The 25,551-nt window shown below is 34.5% G+C and overlaps 1 protein-coding gene across 1 annotated transcript in view; it reads left to right on the top strand.

Moving 5' to 3' along the window:
- The window catches only part of LOC150088126 (lysosomal alpha-mannosidase-like), an 86,887-nt gene extending 63,893 nt beyond the window's left edge, over positions 1 to 22,994 (top strand). Inside the window, exons 17-26 of the mRNA XM_090370580.1 lie at positions 79 to 152; positions 7,668 to 7,877; positions 8,259 to 8,377; positions 9,165 to 9,266; positions 12,933 to 13,020; positions 14,005 to 14,091; positions 16,638 to 16,904; positions 18,523 to 18,672; positions 20,099 to 20,261; positions 22,615 to 22,994. Of these exons, the coding sequence (XP_090226706.1) occupies positions 79 to 152; positions 7,668 to 7,877; positions 8,259 to 8,377; positions 9,165 to 9,266; positions 12,933 to 13,020; positions 14,005 to 14,091; positions 16,638 to 16,904; positions 18,523 to 18,672; positions 20,099 to 20,261; positions 22,615 to 22,823 (1,469 nt within the window). The 3' untranslated portion in view covers positions 22,824 to 22,994. The remainder of the gene's footprint in view (positions 1 to 78; positions 153 to 7,667; positions 7,878 to 8,258; positions 8,378 to 9,164; positions 9,267 to 12,932; positions 13,021 to 14,004; positions 14,092 to 16,637; positions 16,905 to 18,522; positions 18,673 to 20,098; positions 20,262 to 22,614) is intronic.
- Positions 22,995 to 25,551: the final 2,557 nt, after the last annotated feature.

Raw genomic sequence — 25,551 nt, 5'->3', positions numbered from 1 at the left:
ATTCTAATTATAAAGTTGAAATTTTTGATGTTTATGGATATATTATATTTAGATTCGTTAATTTATTTTATTTACTAGCTTACGAGCCTGTAAACGATGACGAAAGTGAAGTAATAAGTGCAACTGTAAGCGACAGTTTCATTGGCAATGAAGTAAGTACGTTAATCATTTTAATATATTAAGAAGATGCTGATTAAATATGAATTTTTTTGAGATGCATATATGTAAGGTTTAGAATCACCTAAGTTCGAACATGTAAATCTACAGAACCTCAGAATTACACGGTTCCGTTATTGACATTGAGAAATAAAAGTGTAACAGGTCTAACGTATTCTGGTTCTCGTATATACCATCCAGGAGTATAAATTAAAAATCGATCAAATAATTATTTTGTTCTAACCTGCAAACTGAAAGAAAATAAGGTTTGGGGAGGGGGGGGGATTATAATCACCGTTGGAGGACACACCGGATGTAAAATGCCCGGGTTCGAATCCCTAGCCTTTTCTACCGGACAGGGTTTTTGTCCAGAATAATAGACAAATCAACTAAAGAACACACGGTTTATGAACATAATGCATAGGGACAAATAAGATAGCTCTTGGGTGCTCCTAATATGACCAGTTTTTATAGCCTTGGAGGAGTGGATGCCCTTGTTCCTTGTTATTATATTCCTACTGAATAATTAAATTATTTTATAGGTATGAAGGGAGAAATATTTGCAGGCATACTTCCAAATATTTATTGGCCGCCTCCTGGGTTCAGTTTTGATGTTAATTGTGGAGGAGAAGAAATCACAGCAAGATAGAGATTTCCTTAATTTAAAAATGCATATTATTCATAAAATATTGCCAGTTTGTTTACAGCATAAAATTAAAAATTCGTATTATATGTTATATACAAAAAGTTGCCATCCTATCGTGTACCAAAATTGCTCAGTAGGGGACAAATCAAGATATTTACTAGCCTGGAAACCACATCAAGACTGAAGAGAAATTATATGATAAACGCTGGCAATATGTAGCAGACCACTGTCCTGTTGGAATAACGAGTTTTAGAAGCTTTATTCAACAGTTTTATTTGTCTACAATCGAGTTTAAAACTGATGAATAAAGCTTCTAAAACGAGTTTTAGAAGATTTATTTATCAGTTTTATTTGTATACAATCTCAAAGTTCAACATTAGGGTGAAATTGTGTTTAAACCTGTCTATTTGCCATTTCTCTAACTATTATTTAACTCTTCATTCTAATAGGATAATGCTCGGCTAATGTTGTCAAATAGTCTCTGCAAGGTTCATATGCTTTTCGGGCTTGCTGGGTCCCCTGATTTTTGCCCTGTTGAGCAAATCTGGCACGTTTCATTTGGGATTTCCTTTTCTAGCACCGCGGATATCGAAAGTGGACTAGGCAATTTCAGGGTCCTAAGCCGAACAGTTTTTGAGACGATAAAAATAGACGTTATTTTACACTTACATAACGGCCTTTTTGCATGACTTGCTAACTTTGCAATACGTTGGAATTGAATGAACTCGCTGTATTTGAATTTCGAATGTCTCTCAATTCTGAAACTGAAAGGGCTGCTGAACGTGCTTCCGAATAAATCCGTCACTGGAGTGTATGGTAATACAAAAATATCAAGCACGTATTAATGAAACTTAAAACATCCACGTGCTTATTTTTTATTTAACAAATTCCCTTTATTAAGTAAAAGTTAGACTTTTACTTATAAAAGCGTGACTTAAAAGTCCTAAAGGAGTTTTTTAAGTTACGCATCTCGTGTATTATGCTGTAAAAGAGTCGAATCATCTACCGTTGTGTTGCTTGAAATTACTTTAGGCACATGAAGCTTACAGTATTCAAACATGAATAAATAATAATAACATCGCACAATGTTCATAGATACAAGGGTCACGGTTACCAGAATAATGGGAAGTAAGAATTGAACACGTGACTTATTGAGACGTTAGATCAGTAAGTACTGTGCTGTATTCTGAAATGTATTCAAAGAAGAGCAGATGCTATAATGAGTGACGAAGCCACGGAAACGTGGCATTCTAACAGGACAGTCTACATTTGTCTTATATTTCGAATAAGGTCGCATGTATCGCTATTATTAACTTATTTCTTATTTCTTCCTATATTTTAATAACTATTTAAATATAAAACGTATTTAACATATTCGCTATTATTAATATAATGCGCAAATAGTGAGATCATGTGGTTTATGCAGTTAGTAAACTGATAACAAAAATATATATAGAAAAGAGCAACGAGTTTCTCAGTTTTGATCAGTTTTTTTTTTTTTTTTGTTTTTTTTTTTCAGTAGACAGACCGAAAACACAAAAATCAAGCAAAGAGAAAAATATTTTACTTTCTTTCCACCTACTGTGAGTAGGTGGAAAAAGAGTAAAATAGAATATGGAAATTTATCCGAAAAATAGTAAAAAATATAGACAGCCCTCTCCTTTTACTGTGTTACAAGTTCTTCATCACACTGCCCTGGTGGGTAGCACAGTTGGTATGATCATCTTCCTCCCCACACTGGGTGGAAGAGACCTGAGTTCGAACCCCCTTCAATGACCCAAGGAATTCTTATGGACCTTTTTCATAACATGCTTGAGTTAGTCAGTCTCGGGAGAAGGAAGCATGGTTTTATTCATGGAAACTCTAGTTTTTCGTCCAAAAAACACACGCAATTACGCAATTTTCTACACATTGTGCGCAATATGACCTAAATTTCTGATGCGTCTAAAACCCTACCACAACATTTTTGCGCTGGCTAAAAGAAGCCATCCATCTCAAGGAATTAATGGCATTACCAAACTTTCTCAATAAGACAAAACGCTGGAGCTCTTAAAATTCTATCCTTTGGATTCTGGGGACAATTTGCACAATCGTGAAGCATTTACTCTTAATAAAATGGATTACACATGTAAGCAAGGACCAGCATCTAAACTGGCCAATTTAACGTACCATTAACTCGGTTCACCATAAATTAATTGTATATATATATTTTTTTTTCAAAAGTCAACAGAAAAATTCATAAGGAATGAAAGAAAAGAAACTGCTACTGCATTACTAAACTTCAACTGAAAAAAAGTATTTTATTTACTAGAGCGTATCTTCCCAAATAGGAAGTTTGCCAGAGGTTCGGTCACTATATGAGGTTATTTCCTGGTTTGGATCATTGGTCATCGTTGCTGAAACAATGAATAGCATGGGGTACTTTTACATTCTGGATCATTCCTCCACTGTGTCAGCAAAATAGGAAGTGCTCTTGAAAGTGGAGACTCGAGCGTACAACTGTTTCAATGGACTGTCCTGAGCCTCGACCTTAACCCACTGAATAAGCGCCTTTGGGAGGGAATAGAACGTCGACTTTGGGCGAGGTCAACATGACCGGAACGAGCTGAATTCACTGCCATGTTGAAGGAGAAATTGCCCAATATACGTTATTTTCTGTTATAAAATATTGGTCGAAGTTTACCGAACTGAGTACAGTGTAACTGAAACTAAATTTGGGCCGTCATGTTTAAGTATTGTAAAAAAGGGCTCTTTTAAACATGCAAATATCTGGTTACTTTTGGCCATATACGTTGCACATATACAATAGGGCTTGCTTTTTTGGAATTCACGGGATGGGGGGGGTCATCCGAAATATCTCGGTGATCGGATCCTCCTCTTATCCTACTCTCATCCTTTCTATGTTTCAAATATCACTCTTTAGTTTATTTCAATAAGTCTAACAAGTGCACAAATTGCAATATATATCTTCTAAACTTGCTCACAGAAATTTTAGAACCTGCATGCTTTGTAGTGAAAAATATGAACAAATGCAGAGTCAAGAAAAAACGTAACGGTTTTTGAAGACCTTGTGCTAGCATTGGCGAGTTTTGTCACACTTATGACATGGAAATTTATTATTCGAGAAAAAACATATAGGTGAAAGGATGGTTAAAGAGAGTAATCAAAGTATGCTACTGCAACAATATCTAGGCAGTTGGGCTGAAAAATGGAAATTGAAGTTTAACGTTGATAAATGCAAAGTAGAGCCTGCATATAGTAGTAGTAGTAGTAGTAGTAGTAGTGGCACATGATGCAAGAAAGCAAGTGTAGGAGCTTATGCAGCATCAGCCAAAAAAAAAAAAAAAAAAAAAAAAAATCATCACACCATACCCTCCAAATGCCTGTCCAGTTCCTCCTTAAATTTATTTAACCTATCAACTTCCACAACGACAGATGGAAGTTTGTTCCAGCAATTAACCACCCGCTGGCTAAAGGCAAATTTCCGCACATCTATTCTACATCTGTCCTTTCTTAATTTGAACTTATGTCCCCGTAGGTTCGTAATCTGAACAAGTGGAAGGATCCCATCAGAATTCAGCGTGCTCAACCCATTCAAGGCCTTATAGACCTCAATCAGATCACCGCGCAGGTGCCTAGTCTCCAGCCACTGCAATTTGCAGAACTTAAGCCTCTCTTGGTAAGAGAATCCTTTCATTCCCCTCACCAATCGTGTTGCTCTTCTCTGTACACGCTCAAGCAAATCTACATCCTTCCTAAAATGAGGCCTCCAGACCTGTACGCAGTACTCAAGGCGTGGCCTGACCATTGCCTTATACAGAGGGACAATCACCTCCTTTTCCCTGCTAGCAAAATTCCTATATATCATTGACAAAACCCCATGACCTGCCCTAGCAGCCTGTCTGCATTGCTCAGAAAACTTCATATCTGACTGCACAATTACTCCCAGGTCTTTTTCATTTTCTGCCACCTTAAGTGTAGTACCACACAGTTGGTACGTTTCTCTGGGGTTACTTCTACCCATATGCAGTACTTTGCATTTGTCAAGGTTGAACTTCAGTTGCCACTTCTTAGCCCATCTGCCCAAATTATCTAGATCCTGTTGCAGTAGCACACTGCCATTACTGTCATTAACAACCCTGCCAACCTTTGTGTCATCTGCAAACTTCGACATTAAGCCTGATATACCTTCATCAATATCATTGATAAATACACAAAACAACAGTGGACCCAACACCGAACCCTGTGGGACTCCACTAATAACATTAGTCCATGAAGAGCAGCACCCATTGATTACCACCCTCTGTCTTCTCCCACTTAACCATCCTTTTATCCATTGTAGCAACTTACCCTTAATACCATTCTGCTCCAATTTGTACAGTAGTCTTCCATGCGCAACAGTGTCAAAAGCTTTCCTGAAATCCAAGTATATGATATCAAAATTATTTTTCGCATCCAGTTCCTTTGTGACCACATCATAATAACCAATCAAATTTGTCAGACAAGACTTTCCCTTAACAAACCCATGCTGTGTTTGAATTATTGCTGCAGTCTTGTCTAGATGATCCTGCAATGCATTTTTAACCAGTGACTCCATTATTTTACCCGGAACAGAAGTTAAACTAACTGGTCTGTAATTACTCGTGTCACCCTTCGATCCACCTTTGTGAATTGGGGACACATTTGCACATCTCCAGTCCGTGGGAACCTCCCCTGAGTCCAAGGATGCTCTCATAATTATGGCTAAGGGTTTGCTTAGTTGCTTTGCCGCCTCCTTTAAAATAACTGGATAGATCCCATCCACCCCAGGTGCCTTTCTTATGTTTAACTTCAACAATTTCTCCTCCACTTTGCTCTCAGTTATTACAAAATCATTAAGCACACTGCTACAATTTGATAACCTTCTTCCATTTTCAAACCTTAATAATTCCTCACGTGTGAATGTAGATGCAAAATACTCATTCAGTTTGTTTGCTATCTGAGCAGGATCATCAACAGTCGAACCATCGATGTCAAGTGGACCAATCAGATTCATCCCCTTCCTTTTAGAGTTTATATAAGTAAAGAAATCCTTGCTGTTTTTCTTAGCATCCTTTGCCAAAGATTTCTCGTAATCCGCCTTCGCCTGCCGAACCTCCTTTGTGACCTGATTACAGACTAGCTTATATCTGCCACAGGCTTCTGCGTCACCTGATAATTTATATGCATCCCATGCATTTTTCTTCTCTGTCACGAGTCTCATTAGTTCATTTGATAACCATTTAGGCCTAAACCTTGAACGATATTTCTTAATCGGTATATAAAGTCTAGTAGCTTCCACGATTAATTCCTTGAATGCTTCCCACTTAGAATTTACTGTTTGTAACATCGTCAGTTGATCCCACTGTACAGAATTTAAAAACTGTCTGAGACCACTGTACTCCCCTTTACGGAAGCAAAAACCCTTTCCTTTACCCCTGACGGTAGTTACCTCTTTGAGTAAATCCCACTTCAGCACACTGTGATCACTGCCACCTAGTGGTTCCTTTATCTGCAAATTCTTAATACACGAATGATCACTGCTGATAACCAGATCAAGAGTATTACTTTCTCTGGTTGCCTCTCGAACATGCTGCTGCAGAAAACAATCATCCAATAAATCCACAAAAGTCTGACTGGTGTGTGAGTGACATATGGGGTAGCACTAATCCCAGATCAACGTGCAAACTGTGTGGTACTACACTAAGGGCAGTGGAGAATGAAATATAACTGGGCGTAATTGTGCAGTCAGATACGAAGTTCTCTGAGCAGTGCAGGCAGGCTGCCAAGGCAGCTCATGGAATTTTGTCAATGATATATAGGAATGTTGTTAGTAGCGATAAGGAAGTGATTATCCCGTTGTATAGGGCAATGGTTAGATCATATCTTCAGTACTGCGTACAGGTCTGGAGGCCTCATTTTAGGAAGGATGTAGAACTAATAGAATTGGTGCAAAGAAGGGCAACGAGATTGGTGAGGAGAACAAAGGGGTGCTTTTACCAAGAGAGGCTTCAGTTCTGAAAATTGCAGCGTCTGGAGACTAGGCTCCTGCGAGGTGATCTGATTGAGACGTTTAAGGTTTTGAATGGATTTAGCAAGATCAATGCTCTTGGGATTTTTCCTCCTGCTCAGACTACGCACATGAAGGGGCATAAATTCAAATTGAGGAAGGATGGCTGCAGAATAGATGTGCGGAAGTTTACCTTCAGCCAACCGGTGGTTGATTGTTGGAACGAACTTCCATCTGTTGTTGTGGAATAAATGTTTGAATAAATTCAAGAAAGAACTAGACAAACTATTGGAGGGGATGAACAAGTGACGTTGGAAGTTTTTTTTTTTTTGGCTGATGCTGTATAATCTTTCTTCCTGCATCATTTGCCACTACTAATACTAATATTCAATATGTGATGCACCAAAGACCATTCCCAAATATCCACTGAAATTTATATTGAATGTAGTGAGTTATTTCAGAAATACTCTGTACAGCTGTGATTTGGAACAACTTTCCTTCGTATGCATTTCTTGAAAATTACAACGTAAATTCAAGTGGACTCGGATATCTTCTGTCTTTTCAGCGTCAACCCACACGAAATACTAGAGTACCACAAATTCCAATACCTTATGTATTCAGTAGAAGGGATCCACATAAAAAACAATAAAATAAAATTTGTAAAATTCATCGGAAACCTCTCTGTTATTACAACTGACCCCTCCTCTCCGCTGTAGTTTATTATAAACTAAACAGTTCATAAAATATGTTTAAAATGTAACTTGCTTCGATTTATCCAAATTGCCATTGTAGGCACTTGCTGTTTCATTAATTTTACTGTTTTATTTTTGCTTTCAGTTCTTAACACTGACAATCAATGGACAAACTGGACTTGTAAAAGATATACAACTGAAAAACAATATATTAATTCCGTTGCGTCAGTGTTTCTATTGGTACGAAGCTCAGCCTGGATATAGATTGGAGAAAGCGTCAGGAGCTTATGCATTCAATCCTTACTTCGACATTGCTTACCCTCTTGCTGAAAATGTTACTTACCGAACAATAAAGGTAAGAATTATCTTCAACATTATGTTTAACCTCATAACGTTTTCATTTGTCTGAAAGTGATCTGCTTATTTTTCTGCCAGCCTATTTCTGAAGTCATAAAAATTTCTGCATTGACTTGTGTATTAATAATTTACGAGCATGTACTTCAAACTTATTTTTTCTGAATTAATAAATGACTGTATAATTAGAATTTTTTTTATCTTAGAATCTTTTACTTGATAATTAATTGAATTCCCCTAACAACAGTAAATAGAATTTGAAAAATTATATATTTATCATATTGTTTTCTTGGGAAAAATATTGGACTGTAGAGTAAGACAATAATCACAACATAAACACTAAACGAATAGAAAGTTATGTGGAACCTTCCTTTCTTTCTAGGGTTCTCTAGTAGAGGAAGTACAGCAGTATTTTACTCCCTGGCTGAGTCAAGTGATCAGAGTTTACAAGGGGAAACCAGACATAGAATTTGAGTGGATTGTAGGACCTATTCCTGCCAAGTACGTGAAACATTTTTTATTTCTTTTAATGTTGTAATACTTAATACAGTCGATCTCTTTTAATATACTCAGTTTTTATTTTTATTGGAAAATGTTATTATTATATTTTTTATTCGATTAGTGTGAAAATTTTTTACCTTCGTGGATATTTTTAGTTCTGTCTATTTGTCATTTCGGATATTTTTTTTTTACTGAACAAGTCTCGACATGCTCTTTCTATCTTTGATATGTATGTTTTTAGAATATAATTATATTATATTTATATCAGATTGAAATATTGGTGTATAAATTCGATAAGTATATAAAAAATATAAAGAATTTTGAAAAATATACAGTTTTTTCTAATGTATCAAAAATAAGTTTCGATTTGAGTCGTACTGCTTTGAAATCCGAGCAGTTGCATTCGGGACTTCTTTGCTTATAACAGCTTCAGTTCGCTACGAGTGTACAACGTGGACTGAAACAGTCAGTTTTGGTTATCATCTCGTAAGATATTATCCACAATTATGGATGCGTTTATCATTCTGGTTGCACTACTAAAGGGCACTACTAAAGTTTACAATATGTAAACTTTAAGTAGTGCGCGAATCCGTGTGAATGTACTTGATATCTATACGCGATGTGTGTCTGAAAACCCCGTGTGTGCGAGGGTTTTAGGCATTTTGTGTACGCGTATAACATATAAAAAAGAAACAAACATTTTAATCATATTTGTTTTTTTAATTTCAATGGAATTACCGAAGGCTTAATCTTGAATATTTTTCACTTTCATTTTATTCCTTTCTAGTGATTACGTCGGAAAAGAAATCATTACTCGCTTCGACAGCAGTCTTTTCAGCAATGGTACCTTTTATACAGATTCGAATGGAAGAGAAACAATAAAGAGAATGTAAGTTATTTTTATTTCAATTTTTTTAAATGCTTCGTTAAATATCCTTTGATAAACTAAATATATAATGCTTATTATAATTTTTTAGGCGCAGTGTCTGTCTTACAAAAAGAGTGATCTAGAATCATAATACAAACCGTTTGTGACACAGAGCATAATTTAAAGACATGGAGAACAGTAAAGAAAAGTAAATCTCATTAACAGATTACAATCAGATCACTAGAATATGACTAGGGCTTTTTGTCGAAGGTTATTGCCAATTTTAAAACTCGCACAGTTGGCTTGTGAAGAGGCACGTGTACAGATATAAAGGCCAATAACGATCACCTCTAGTACAGTTCGTGAAGGTACACTTCGTCAAAGCAGTCGATTTTAAATTTGTATTTTATCTTCGGCGAAATTATTTTTATAAATTTATAAGGTTCACGATTTGTTTTTATTTTATATATAGGTTAAAATTTAATCTTAGCATATATATAAATACGCAGTCTAACCCAAATTAAATCATTAATTTTATTCATGAGGATCGCACAAATTCATTTAAATTTATTTTATAAATTCTCTTGATAGGCAATATTTTGAGTCTGAGTCCCCTTTTTATTTACTCCTATCTTTAATTCGATAATAAAGGCAATTTTAGGCTTTATTAATGAGTGATTATTTATTTGGTAATAAATGTTTTAGAAAAGTCGACTGCGCTCAAAGATAGTTTAAAAAGCTCGTTATAAGTGGTATGATCATGGTTAATATACTTCTGTACCACTTAGACAAAGTAGTCATTTTATTTTACCCGGAGATATGCTGCATTCTGTGATCTACTTGTTTGTGATCCAAGTGGATGGCAGAATGCTGTAAAGTTTAGATACGAAGGTTAAATTTTTGTTTCAATTTTTCTGTCCGAATAATCGACGAATAGTTAGTGGGGAAAATGTCTGTGTGTGAATATCAGCAAGTACACCCGATGTAATAAAAACTCACTTGAAATTATTTTATTCGTTGCTCTACTAGTTTAACTGTTTGTACTTATAACGCATTCATTTACAGTACCAGTTAGCCATTTGTGCAAATGCACCAGTTACTTAATTATTTTATTTGAAAATAATGTCAGTAAATTCCTGTTTACATCATGAACACAATATCGTGAACAAACATATACATTATCAAAACTGTTTCTGAATATGACAGATTTGTCTCTAGCATTTTGAGTGCTGGTTCAATTCTGTAACAGTGTTGGCCTCTTTAAGGATAAATCGCATAGTCGATTTGCTCTACTACCTTGTTTGAACTGGTTCTGGAGATAATCCGCTCTCTTTCAGCGTTATTTGATACATGATTGTCCTCAGTTTTCTTTAGTTTTTTTATTATTTATTTCTTAAAGCTCTTCACAAATAAAAAACATAATCACTGAACATGCAGTTTTCATACAAATGCACTTGGCTTACAAAGCAGAGTGATATTATTCTTATTCCTCCAATTATATAGAGCTGACCGTAAACTCAATTATGTTCGTTGTTGACATACTGTCGAACGTAAAAATATGTCATCCTTTGTCTCATTATCAGTGCAATTTCTGGAACTGGTGGGCGTGATAATTATATATAATTTGGGAAATAACTTAATATTTAAAATACACGAATGGACTCATAACATTTACCGAGAGCAACTAGTTGTTTGTAGAAATCTGCTTGGAAGGTCAAGAGATACAATTTACAATTTTCTCATTGGCAGATATGAAATCAATTATGGAATTCTCATATTATTTAGAAATGCTTCTCCTGAAGGAAGGATCTCACGAGTAGCGCAGTGGATAGTGTAGCTGCTCTCTCTCTCTTACACCGTGTTAAAAAAAAAAAAAAAAAAGCAGGATTTGAACTCCATGGCTTGCCAAAGGACGAAGGGAGATTTTATGTGCTCTGTTCACGCCACGGCAGAGTTAGTTAGTCGGTCTCGGATTTTCATTTACCACGAAAGCGTCAAGAACTATCATGGACCTGGGACAAACATTAAAGTAGCCAACTTTTTCCCATAGGAAGACGGGACTCAAATTCCAGTCTCCCCCCCCCCCCTTTCACAATGTCCTACGTTGATGGAAAAGAAGTGCTCGACATTTGAAGCAGATTATCAAGTTTCGCCGAAGAGGAGATCATTAACCTGTGCATTCAATACGGAAACATCACAAGGTTTCAGTACCCGCACTAGGCGAAAAATCCTACAAAGAATGCGTTACTGGAGTTATTCAAACGCGACGTCTCAATTTCTTACACCAGTCGGAATCTACTTTGGTGACAGGAACTGAAAGTTGGCATAGGAGGACTGGAGGCAAGTAAGGGGCCCAGTGAGTCCCGATTTACATTTTTCAGTACTGATAATAAAGTGAACATTATGAAGGAAACAGCCATCTCGGTTAGCGCATTGGTTATAATCAGTTCGTCTCCAGATAGGTTCCTCTAGTTATTTTTCTCGGAAACTCGAGTGTTTCCTCTAGCAAACAGAAAACAGAAGAATGCATACAATTACATATGCCTCATTGCCTTAGTTACTTTAGCGACTAATCTATTCCAACATCCAACAGTGTTGCATATTTGCTTCTATGTCCATAGGGCATAGCGTCATGTTTCATATTTCGCGCTATGTCCATGGCACGAAATATGAACCACTGGTTTTAGGAACACAATGAAGACTTTAAATGTGTTTAACTGTAAAAGCATATTCGTAAGCACAATCCTCTGTTGCGTCATTCCAGTAATTGATAACAGTTTTCTTACATGAGTTGTCCAGCCATTCCTCTTCATCTCAGACAGTGACTCTGTTAACGGCAGCTCACCATGCCAGCCCATAGTCACTGTCATTGTATAAATTTCTGTTTTGTGTCAAATAAAGGGACAGATATTTAAAAGCTTTCCAGGTAAGCATAAATTAAATACCGGAGATTATCTTCTAAAATGCAAAAGTATCTACAGAAAACAGAGGGCAAAATAAACTTAGGGATGCGGACATTATTAAGATTTAAAGGGAAAATGCTGTGTTCAGTGAACTAGAGAAAAACCCCAGTTTCTGGGGAAAATAAGCATACAAGACTCGCCTGAAACCTACTAAGTCAATCATGTTGTGAAAAAGCCCATAACATTCTCCTCGTGTAATGGAATGGAACTCAGACCTTTACCACTTAGTGTGGGAGGGAAACGGTGATTATAACCATTGTGATATCCGTAAGGGCAGCTGTTCTTCTACCCTGTATAGTCAAGACCTGAGTTCCGAATTGCCACTGGGAGACACTTATGTGATGGGTTTTCTTTCATATCGTTTCGTTACTGCATTAGTGTCCCCAGAAACTATTGTTTTTCTTCCGGCTACTCAGGGACACTGGCCGCAGAATGGAGAAGCATTTAGAAACACGGATATTGGCGTGGTCTCAGCTGTCTTGCCTCTGTCAAAACAAAGCTACTGTAATAAATAAGGATTTTACCAGTACTATTAATGATTTTAAAATTTAAAGATGTAATTAATACGGACATAGCATCTAATAATTTTATGGACTAGCATATTGAAACTGCACTGTTCACTATTTCGTCAACATTGGATATCACTTTTAATGGCATCTCTAATCCTGTGACTTGAAATGATAATTGCGTTCAAAACGTGCTAATCTATTTATTTTTATTTCAGTCGACATCGCCAACCAAATTATAAATTGAATGTAACAGAAGCCATTGCTGGTAATTACTATCCGGTTAATTCTTGGATTTATATAAAGGTAAGCATAGTTTATGCTATATTTTTAATATATTGTACTTATCTACATGCAACTAGATGGGACCAAGGGCCCTGTAATTGTTGGGTTAGATTCATATCTTTTTGCAGAGGCATTGTAATACTGACGCTGTGTAATATCGATGCTGTGAAAAGCCCTCGTGTCAATATAAAATGTATTTTCTGGGGAGATTATCTTCCCCCAAATCTATAAACAAGCAGTATTTGGATTCTACTCATCAAGCCGGTTAGTTTGATATCTCACATATCAATATTAATTTGGTGGGAGGGCGGTTCCCCCATCTAAAAAGAAGCAGTACATTTGGCATCTCCAAGCCTATTAATTTGATACACCACATGTCAGTATTATATGTCAAGTTTATCTCTACTTCTATCGGAAAGATACACATTTAGCAATGTATGTGTATATTTTAAAAATTTGGAACCCCCAAACGCAGCCCCTAGATTACTTGTCATAATTTTGTAAATTTTCTCAATACCAAGAAAGATTATCCCATAACAGTACCAAATTTCAAGTCTCTACCTTAATCAGAAATATGTTAGAATATTGAGAGTGAGTGAGCGAAAGATCTATCATACAGCAAACACTACCATCTTTGAGGCTCTACAGAAGGACAGTGGTTCATCCCAGAGAAATGACATTTGTTATATTTTATCTCAATAGTCCAGGCTTTCAGAAATCTAAGATTTTAATCTTCTGGTTTTTCCATGTTCAGAGATAGCGGTGTGAAAATGGGTATTTGTTGCTTAAAGTAAAAGGTGCAGGCAGCTTGTTAAGAACATGGCTAGGTGCGCGGCAGCGCACCTTGATCATAGGAGTTCCATAAATTGATAAATTTGTTAAATAAGGAATATTGTAAGGAACTTCTTAATTCTTTATATCGTATGTTATTAATTATTCATTTATAGAATTATTAATTTTAATATTTTGAACGAAATCTATTAACTCTTCTATCATATCTTTTAGGATGAGCTACGAAATCTTCAGATGGTTGTTCTGCCAGATAGGTCCCAAGGAGGAAGCAGCATTATCGATGGATCGGTTGAGTTAATGGTACGAAATATGCGATTAAATCTTTCTACTAGTAGTAATTCAAACTAGTTTATATACAGAGAAAGATATTTTATTTATGATTATTGTTGTTCTTATATTATTTCTCCCCGATAGAGTTCCATCCCGTGTCGGATACTGGTACCAAGAGCTCAAGATGGTTGTTATGTCTTGTGTTACTGTTAATCGAGGAATTCTCTGACTATCCTACAGGTGTTCAGGATTGCGACTTTCTGGAGTTCCTTTTTAAGTGTTCGCTGGCAGACCTATTGCTGCTATGCTGTTATGTAGGGTCTTTGGCACCATACGGTTGTTGACATAATGATTGGGATGGTCGTTACTTGTTGCATATGCCATATCCCCTTGATCTCCTGTTTTAGGTCCGTTTACTTCCTGATCTTTTCCTTGTGTGTGTTTTTTGGAGTTGGCCAGTGTTGGGTACCGCTATGTCAATCAGATAGGTAACCTTTTCCATCTTGTCCACAAGGGTTATGTCCGGTCTCTTGTGCGGGATTGTCTTGTCGTTATTATGGCGCGGTCTCAGTACAGATTGTAGGTTGGGGGTCTCTAGTATCTGGGTTCGTACTTGTAATAAGGTGCACTGCCTTTCAAGGTTGCACTGTGTATATATATTTTTTTGGCTGAAAAATTAATTTTAAAGTTCGTTTTATTCTATTTAGCAGGTGCTGCCATCTGTAGTCATAGGTTGTAATATCCAAAGAAAAATTTGGGCGTATAATAACCAGACAAGTAGAAAATAATAAAACTACTTGTCTATAACCAGACAAGTAGAAAATAATAAAAGATAAGAAAGGCCATGTCATTGCTTCGCTTTTATTAATTTTGCTAATTAGGATGAACCTGTAATTTTAAAATTAAATCTTTTTTTTATATATAATTTGCAACGATGTGAAATAAAATAATTTTCGGTTTACTTGATTGACTTAACAGAAAAGAAATTTCCTCTCCTGTTGTTTCTATAAAGTTTCATGCTTATTTCTTACTATATATGTTTCTAAACTCTTAATGGACAGTAATTTTTTATTTTTATTTTTTATCTTTTGTATTATGACTAGAAGAATAAAACGAGCTTATGTATTCTTCCAGTAGATTCTTATTTGCTGGCGAGAATGCACTAAGGGAATTATATTTTTTCTCCTTCTTGGAGCAAACTACAAACACTTGTAAAATAACCACAATGAATAGTTATTGTTGAGTTTTAGGGAAAAAATCATGACTTGATAAGTGTATTAAATGTTACTTCAGTAGCTGCCAACGCACAGAAAGATTCAGAAAAAAATAACTTGGCACACTTGTTTCAAAAAATAAAAAAAATAAAATAAACGACGTTTGCGGAAACTCTACTACTAAATGCAGCATAGTTTAAGTAAAAACAGAGATAATCCTGTAGTTTATATGATATAATCATGTAGGTTAATAGGTATATAAGGCCTTTAATACTTTATATACTAAAGTATATATTAGGCCTAATTAAAATTATGCCACTATACGGATGCCTATTTTCCAAAGATTGCAAATTACTGAACCCCATTCTTTCTTGGTAAAAACATCCATCTGTGTCCCCAACTAATGAATACCATATTTCAGATGTGACCTAAACGTTTCTATATAATGGGACAATCCCTCTGGCTAAGTTCCTGTATATCATGGACAGAACCAATCAGCACAGTCTGTTGAGCTCCTCAGAGAATTTCATGTTGGACTGTACAATTACACTTAAATCTTTTTCCTTATCAACTACCTTGAATTTGGTACAGGCTAAATGGTATGTTATCCTGGAGTTATCGCTACCCAAATGGCAATGCTAAAACTCAGTTACCATTTTTTGCACATCTGTTTAGTTTCTCTAGATCTTCTTGAAATAAAATATCCTGATCATCAGCAAAATTGAACATCAAACTTGAAATGCAGACATCAATATCATTAATAAATATTAAAAACAGTAAGGATCCTCCACCGATTTCTCTAGTACCTGACTAATCGCATTAGTAGTAACTTGCTCCTACTGCCACATCTCTCTCTCTCTCCAATTTAAACAACAATCGTACATGTGGTACAGTATCAAAGACTTTACTGAAAACTAAGTATATTTTGTCAAAATTATCCTTTGCATCCAATTGCTTTGTGATGACCTTATATTATTTAATCAGATTGGTGAGGCATGATATCTCTTTAACAAATCCATGCTGTGATTTCCTTATGGCTCCATTCATATCAAGATGATTCCATTACTCCATTTCTTCTTCCATTGTTCCATTACTTCTTCAATTATTGACTCCATTTTCCCTAGTACAGAAGTCAAAGTTACAGGTGTGCAATTATCCACTTCACCCTTTGTTTACTACCGTAGTGAATAAAAGCTACATTGCCACATCTTCAATCTGAAGGGGCTTCTTCCTGAATTTAAGGATGTCCCAATACGGTTACTAGATATAATTGCCAGTTTCTCTTTCATATTTTGTATTTCATGCAAGGACGAAATGCTTATTTTGAGATCTGATAATAGTTGACCTTTATTTTATCAATAGGTACATCGCCGCCTGTTGTTTGATGATGGTTTTGGTGTCAGTGAACCACTGAACGAACTAGGATATGATGGGCGAGGGCTCGTCGTCAGGGGAAAACATCACCTCCTTATTGGTCCTGTAGATATTGTCAAGAATCGATTCAGAGAACTAGCGAAACAAATATTCTACAAACCTCAAGTGTCATTTGTGGTCGAAAACATCACCTCACAAACTGAAGATGAAAGTTTTAACGATTCTCCACCAGCTGTTTGGATGAAAGATCCCAATGTAAGTGTGTATTATAATTTTAATGTTTAGTTCTGAATAGTTGACTAATAGGGAGGTGATAATAGTTAGATGTGTACGTAACCCGTTTTATGTTTCGCATCACGCAATTTAAAGCCATTGGGCGTAATAGAACAATAAACTTGCACAATCAGTTTAATGTACTTTTGGGTGAATACTTCATCTAAATAGCTCTATATTACAATTTTATCTTGAACAGCTAATGCTTCATAATTGAGTTTATTTGTTATATTATAATATGTAAAAATATAATTAATTATTTTTATCATATGTTGCAAGTTTCATTATTCAGTATAAGAGTGGTATAATTGGCTCTTTTCTTGCATATTTTGACTTCTTTCTTGTAATTAACGGTCAACAAAAGTACCTAGTGCTTCAACAAAATCATCTTGTAAGTGTATTGCAGTTTATAATAATGTGTAAAGTGTTAGGTCTCTTTATGTTGGATACAGTCGAGCTTTTTGTTATTTTATTTGTTACGGATAGCACTTCTTTCATATAATAGTGAGATTATATCTGATTTTAATGAATTTAGAAACATACAATAGACCAAGGAGAGAATTTAAGATGTATATGCTTGTGTATTTTAAGTACCAAAGCACTCAACATTTCGACTATATTATGCTGTCACCTGAGAACAACTAACACAGCCGCATGTGAAAAAAGCATAATTTTTCTCGCGTCATTGACGGGATTCGAACTCAGGTCTTTCCCACCGGTGTGGGGAGGAGGATCCCATCATTCATTAACTGTTAGCATTCAGCTAGAAAATCTTATGACTGATATAAGGGAAGGAGTACGTCTTTGGTTCTTTCGGATTCGTAGTGGCTGATCTACATTCTTTCACTTAGGTTGTGTGCCTCAAAACTAAACAACAATTTATAACTTCACTGGTGAGCAAATCTTAAAAAGCTGGACTGGAAATGCTTCTCACATTCATAAACATTCTTTGCATGACTCTTAGTCTGAACAATTAATCTGAAGATACCAGAAAGAGTTTAATGCATTTAGATGAACATTTCAATTAACGTGTCTGCATTGTAAATACTGTTTGGGGTTACTGATCAAGGTTCTAAATGTATTTGCCCTAAGTAATATATTTTCCAGTGAAGCAGTGCTTTTGAAACTACTTTGATGCCAACACACTATGTGCATGCCAAAAACAATTCGACCCTCCACTCTTTTAATACCTATCTTTAATATACACTTAAGTTAGTTATAAACCAGTTATACAAATATATTAACAAAAAATATATTTGTATAACTGGTTTATAACTAACTTAAGTGTATATTAAACTATGGACCCCAGTACTCCAGGCCCATTCGTTACCTATCTTTAATTTGCTGCTGAATGGTAAACGCAGCTTCCTTTGTTTCCAGACAAAAATTTTTACAAGTGTCTTGAAACAACATGTGCATTAAAAGGAGATCACTGTGATCTCCTTTTAATTTAAATATCACCAGTAATTTCTGGTCCTGACTCGCATTCAAAATTAGTCTTTTGTCGCAAAGGGTGATTTTTCTCTAAAAACTTTTTACATTTCTGATACGGACAATAAAGTTGTATTTCTAACTCTAGTTATTTATATTTTTCTTGTAGTATTCAGGGTTAATTTCCAGTCTCCCTAGTAACATTCATCTTCTTACTCTGAAGAAAATTAGTAGAACTGAACTATTAATACGACTAGAACACGTTTATGAAGCAAACGAGGGCTCGCCAATGTCGCAGTCTGTGAACATCTCACTTTCTGTAAGTATTTATTCTGGAACAACCTGTAAGTGGAAAATAATATGCACGTAATAATAAAATGTAATTTCAGAAAATAAAATAATAAGATGTTTATATATACAACAGTGCAATATATTTTATAGCGATGAGTGCAAATTCCAGTCATATACGAAGTGTGGCAATAAAGTTCCAGAATCAAAGTAATCACAATAATCACCACCTGATTTATTAGATAAATAAATGCATTTATTTTTCTAAAAAGAGTCAGGCGTAGGCGTCCAAAAAGATAATGGTCAATTTGGCGGTTATGTTTTTTTTTTTTTTTTTTTTTAGTGTCCTTAAATATCTTTTTTCTTTGAGGGTAGTTTTCGCCTAGCGAAATAGAGTCCGCTGATGCTAGATCGGGAAATAGGGAGAATGGTTGATCTATACACAGACATGCTTCGTCTGAAATGTCTTCACAGCAGTGCGGTATGGGCGGGGTTTTGTCGCGCAACAAGAAAGAACCAGCTGCCTCTCTCTCTCTCATAATTGCGGCCTCACCCAGGAAATGCACTTCAATAGTCTTTGAAGGACCTGTACGTTGAACGTAGCACTGACTCTCTCCTCTCCTCTTCAAGTACAGATGCCCTGTGAATCACACCCTGTTTGTCACAAAACGTGATGAGCATTGTCTTTATCTTGGACTTATGTAAGCGAAATCGTTGGGACTTGGTAATGATTTTTAGGTCCACTGCATGCTCTGACGCTTCGTCTCGGAATCGTACTGAAACACCCAACACTCATCTCTAATGAAAATACAATCTTGACAAGTCTGGATGAAGTCTTCACATGACAGTCTTCGATGTTTCTGCTTATCAATACAGTATTTGATTTTCGTTCGTTGCTGCATTGCATAATCATGACACGGAATCTCAAAGCTACTAACGAAATTGGTTGTTACTTGCAACCTGTCAGCCTACTGAAAAATCTTTGTACCACCATCAGTTGGAGGAAGGTTGAACTACAACGTGTCACTTCCGTTTATTTTCAAACTCATCGAACATGATCGCAACAGCACCAATCCTAGAACTTTATTGCCACATATCGTGTAAGAACACATATTTTAAGTTTTGTGGAAAAAAGATTCAAGTTTAGTAAATTCTCACTTTTTTCACTCCGACTTTTTTGAGTTCCCCTTTATTGTAAATAAGCTGTATATTCCTGCTTCGCCATCTCATTTAACTCCTTTCAAAAGTCAAACTCGAATATTCACGCACTATATGAAGATGAAAAGATTTGCATCATGAATTTTCCTGTTACATATAATTTTCAAAAATAAAAGTATTCAAGTTAGACGATTCATCTTCAGGCAGTTTAGAATACCAATCTAAAACTTATCGCATTTCGTTAAATGTAAAGTAATTGTCATAATTTAAACATACTAAACATTTTCCTTTTTTTGCAGAGGATGTTCAGGCCGTTCAGGATCACTGCCGTCAAAGAGACTACTTTATCGGCGAACCAGTTTCTTGAGGATGTTAGCCGCTTAGAGTGGAACACAGTGGAAGAACAAAACTATGAGATGATGGTAAATGACGAAGCGCCAGGGGATATAAATAGAATAAATGGTAATTTTTTTGAATTTTTTTTGTCTAAAGTACACAGTCGAGCTTGAATACAATTCAATATAAACACAGTTAAACTCAAATCGCAAGGTAATTTAAAGAACGACAACTTTACTATAAAATATATGCATTGCGTATAAAAAATCTCTCCTTTCATCACTTTGAATGTAATTCCTGTTCGTTTCAATGCAAAAGTTCCACTTTTCCAGTACTTTTATTACCCAATAACTTTATTCTGCGTGTTTAATCACTGTGCATCTTTTCTACCACTATTCTGGCCATCAAGTACTTTTCAAATACTTTAATTGTCCAAAATTTTGAATAAGGTAGATCCAGAGTACAAGGACGATATCGCAAGGTTGCCAATCCAGGATTTGAAACCTCATCAGAATGGTACAAATATAAAATATGAGCGAATAGCAGAGGACTGAGTCTCATGAGATTCACTTAAGGACTGCGCATTGGTGAACACTGGAAGGCGTTCCTTCCTAACATGGTACAGTCAGTGAGTCCCGCTAAGTTCAAAGCGGAATCGGATAGTTACCTTCTGCGAATGGGAATGGTATGACTATTTTTTATGTTTTTGTTATTTTATTTTTGCTGATGAAGTTGTCCGATTCCTTGTATCAGTTCACCTTACTAATCGAAAAATTTTGTTTGATTTGGCGCAGTCTTTCTGTTTGAGAGGTTATTTTAGTTGTGTTGATTGTGATGACTAACAATATGGTGACCCAAACTTTTTAGTTATTCTGTAAACCGGTTTCTTGGAACTAGGATATCATGATGTATTATATATATATATATATATAATACAGGAATATTAGGAATTATTTTATTTCTTAACATTAAAATGTAAAGTATGTTATTTCTTAGTTATTTTTCATTTTATTCCTTGATGCATTCAAATATTAAGAAATAAAAGTAATAAAATATGATATATTTTACAGTTTAGAATGAAGAATGATTATGCATAAATACACTCCCGCCTAAAAGTTTGGAATCACAGCGTATGACAACAGTTTCTGTTATTATTATTATTTTTTAATTAGCTATGAGAGTGTAAGGTTTAATATAAAAGAAACACTAGAAAGTATTTCAAGATTTTTTTTTTTTTAAGCATTGAAAAATTTTACAGCAAAAAAGATATTGAAATTATTAATATTAACGACTATACTGGTTTTGCGTCAAAATATCCTCCGCGAGATGCTATCACAGCCTTACACAAACGTGTCATTCTGGCTATTAATTTTGCAATAGTGTCTTGACTAATATTATTTCAAGCAATCTGCAAGGTTGCCCTTAAATTTTGTAAAGGTGGGCAGACTTCACAGACCTGATTGTCTAGAATCCAGGTTGAAATCCAGACAGTCCGTGACTGTCTAGCTTCTAGACAGTCACGACCTGACTGTATATGGGATCATCTAGACTAAATAATCCCATAAAAGCTGCACTGGGTTAAAATCAAGCGATTGGGGTGGCCAGACCATAATTTGCAATGCTTTATCCTGTTTAGTTGCTAGAAAGTCCCTGCACAGCATACAGCTGTGCTTCGGTTTATTATCTTGTTTTAATATAAAATTTATTCCACACAGTCGAAGTTCAGAGGATGTTGCATTATGTTTAAGAATGTTTTTATCGCCTTATTTTCTTAGAATTCCTGCAATTTTAATGATGTCACCCACTCCAGAAAAACAGAACCAGATCATAATGAAACCACCCTCGTGCTTGGCTGTATGCACTAAACAATGTGGGACCATTTTTCTTCAATTGATCATCTCACATCAACTCTACGCTTAGATCCAAAAGTTTCAAATTTGGTTTCATCCGTCCACAGTACGTTTTTACACTCTTCAACTGTCCAGTGCTGATGGCGCTTGGCTCCAACTAATAGCACTTCTTTTTTGAACACTTACCATGTTCATCACAAAACACGAAAAACTTAACCAAATACTCTTTTTGAATGACGGGTGTTCGAATTTATAAGTTGCAGCTCTAACTTCTCAATTTATATTACTGAAAAACACTCTAGAATCATCATAAATTTTCTATACTAGTAAAAGACTACTCCCATTTTCTAGAATATTGTAGAATAGTTTACGTTTTACCACATTCGGGAAACTTGTACACCTTTCCGGAATATTCTGAAACATTCTAGAAATTTCATAAATATTATTTCAGTTTTTTATTTTTTTTTATTTTAATACATAACAGAAAGTATTTTAATAAAAATTGGTAAACAAGTTGTTCTAGTTTAATAAAAAAAATGAAACGTGATTCCAAACTTTAGGTGGAAGTGTACATTATTAGTTTCCATTCTTACCATCACACGTATGTTCCTTTATTCTATGCAATGAAGGGCTCTTTGAAGAAGAGGAGGAAGATATAGAAGAAGACCAACTAAGAGAAGACGAAGAAGTGGAGGAGGAGGAAGAGATCCAAGGTCCTCAATTAGAAGAACATGAAAGCGATATTGAACCAGAACAAACTTTTGAAATCCTTTTGAATCCTATGGAAATCAGGACATTCATAGTGTCTATATTACCATTACGTGAGAATTACAGCTAAAAAGAAAATATGTGCATCTTTTGTACTTTTGTTCATAAGTTATCCTTTGTACAATCGGAATCGTAGCATATTGAACGCAGAACTGTCTTTTAATGTCACGTTTGCGCCTTTTTAAATAGAAGCATTGAAAACAAGCGAAATTCAAATGGCTTCCTCATAAAGTGCCTTCAAACTACCATGGGAAAGTACAATTTATAACAAAATTTATTAATACATTAATTTCTTAGTAGAGCTTTGTTTACAATAAATGTAGTTAAGAGAAATTAGAATCAAAAAGCGGAACAAAGATTAATATTATTATAAAAGAAATTTGCTGAATTCGCTACACGTTTCAAAGATTTATGACATTCTTATATGATGCAAATGCCTATTTGTCGAAACTTACTTCCATAACAGTATAGTTAATTAACTGAAGTGTTGGAAAGAACTAAAACTACACGAACTAATTAAAAAATTGATCTTTTGAACTCCTTGGAAAACAATGAAATTCTTCCCAATGGTTGATCATTATGCAAATTAAACTACACTAAAAACTGAGGAACTTCTTTCAGTTACCTATCAGTTTTTAATATGGTTAAGTTGCATAATTAACTACTATTTGGAATTAGCGGACTATTTTATAGGGGATTAACTTTTCTCCAGGATATTTGATGAAACTTCCTCCAAAGCCACACTGTTATGGAGATAAGTTTCGAAAAATAAACTTTTCTGACATATAAGGATAAATATTATTATGTAATTAGAACCGGTACTTGGCTCAACAACAATAAACATTTCAAAATCGTTATTTTTTATTTTATTGTTTTAACTTAAACGTCTAATTTTATATTTGCAAAAGTTTAATATAAATTTCTAATATCCCCATATATATCTTAAAGTTCCTAATTCCAATTAATAAGTATAATTAATCTTTTGAATAGCGCAACATTAAAAGTTTGGGGAGTTATTTTTAGATTAAATTAGATTAAATTCTGCATTAATATTTGCAAATTCATTTACATAGCTCGAGTATTTCCTATTATTTCACCTACTAGTCAATCAATTCGAGCGAAATACTGATTCGAATAAGTACCGTATCTAAATTGGGTTTATTAACCTTCATATCTTCCAATATAATTAAAAAAGTGACTCTAAATACTGATATTACAAAATATAATGTTATTATATTAGCTGAAGCAATACATTATTATTATATTATCAGAAGCAATACAAAATAAGTGCAATGTGAAAGCATAATGAAACGCAAAACATAGTGAGATTCGAAATAATTAGTATTTCCGTATCTCTGAATATTTAGTATCTCTGAATTTCACTTGTTTCCTTCAGTATTAATTTCTGATATAGATTGTGATCGCTTATTGCCATACTTCAAGTATAAAAGTTTTAATGTAGTTGAAATATTTTGTACATATTTGTATACAACATAAAGAACAAAGAAATTCACGTTCTTCTGTATCAGAAAATTATGCCGTTTCATAGCTAAATAGTCAAGTCAGAAATCCTATATTTTATTTACTGTTTATCTTTTACATATTTTGCTTTGATGTACAGACAGAAAATATTTTTATTTATAAATACATAATTAAAGTCTTTAGCTTTACATAAAGCCACTAGATGGCAGCACAAATATGTGTATTATGTTGTACCGCAATCTAGTCCAAACAAACAAAAAAAAAAAAGATAAATATATATGTATTTAATTATAATAAAATAAAAACAATATGTGTTAATTTGTTGTCTTTAATTTTTTTACTAAGTACACAATTGTAGTGAAAAAGAATAAAAAAATATTTTCCGCCATCTGCACAGATGTCTACAACCTCTGGAAAAGACCTAAGTTCGAATCCTGTCAACGAGAGAGCACTTTTTTATGAACTTTTGCTTTCAACATCTTGGCCAAATCAGTCAATTTTGAGTATATATTATAATATATTTTATAACTTATCTAATTATATAATATATTATATATTTTTTTTAGTTTTTTATTATTATTTTTTTATTATTAACAGGTTGCACGTTACTGACTTGGATAAACAATGAGTATTTATAATACAAATTAATGAATATATATATTTTTTTCTCTTTATACGCTGGTACTGCAGTACAGAGCTAATGATTTAATTTCAATTACAAAAATATGTTTTTAAATACTCTATTTAAAATTCCGTTAATTTTAAAGTCCGTTACTAAACTAAAATAGGATTTTAACACATCATAAATATATGATTGATTTATTAGGCTCTTTAACAAATTGTTGTTGGCTTATTAAACAAAAAAAATCATCGCAAAAAATCATCGCAAATTCAGAACAATACACTGTTTTTCTTTTTTTTTAATCTAAATTATTATATTAAAAATGACAATCCATATGAAAATAGAGTAAAATAGAAACAAAGAACAATTATCGCTTGTTTTCAATAACAGTATATAAATAATCATGACAAACTTTCTCGGAAACTTTAATACATATAATTTGTATTGTTTTGAGAATTCTGTCATATATACAATTGATATAGAAACTACACAAATGCCTTTTCCTCTAGATTATTAGAGAACAAAATTCAAATAAAATTACGTTTCTAACATCTCTTCATCAATAGTGAAATTTCGAATGAATAGACAGGATTGTTTCTGGGAATTTTTTGGCATTCTCCTAAGACGAGGAGTTGTCTTATGAGAATGTTGTATTTCTATATAAATACAACTGTGTCAGATTTATTCTTCGAGT

This window comes from Mastigoproctus giganteus, chromosome 3, assembly GCF_048544385.1.
Source record: "Mastigoproctus giganteus isolate SK-2022 chromosome 3, ASM4854438v1, whole genome shotgun sequence".
In the NCBI taxonomy this organism is placed as follows: domain Eukaryota; kingdom Metazoa; phylum Arthropoda; class Arachnida; order Uropygi; family Thelyphonidae; genus Mastigoproctus; species Mastigoproctus giganteus.
Note: the sequence above shows the minus strand (reverse complement) of the source record. Positions and strands in the feature narration are given on the sequence as shown.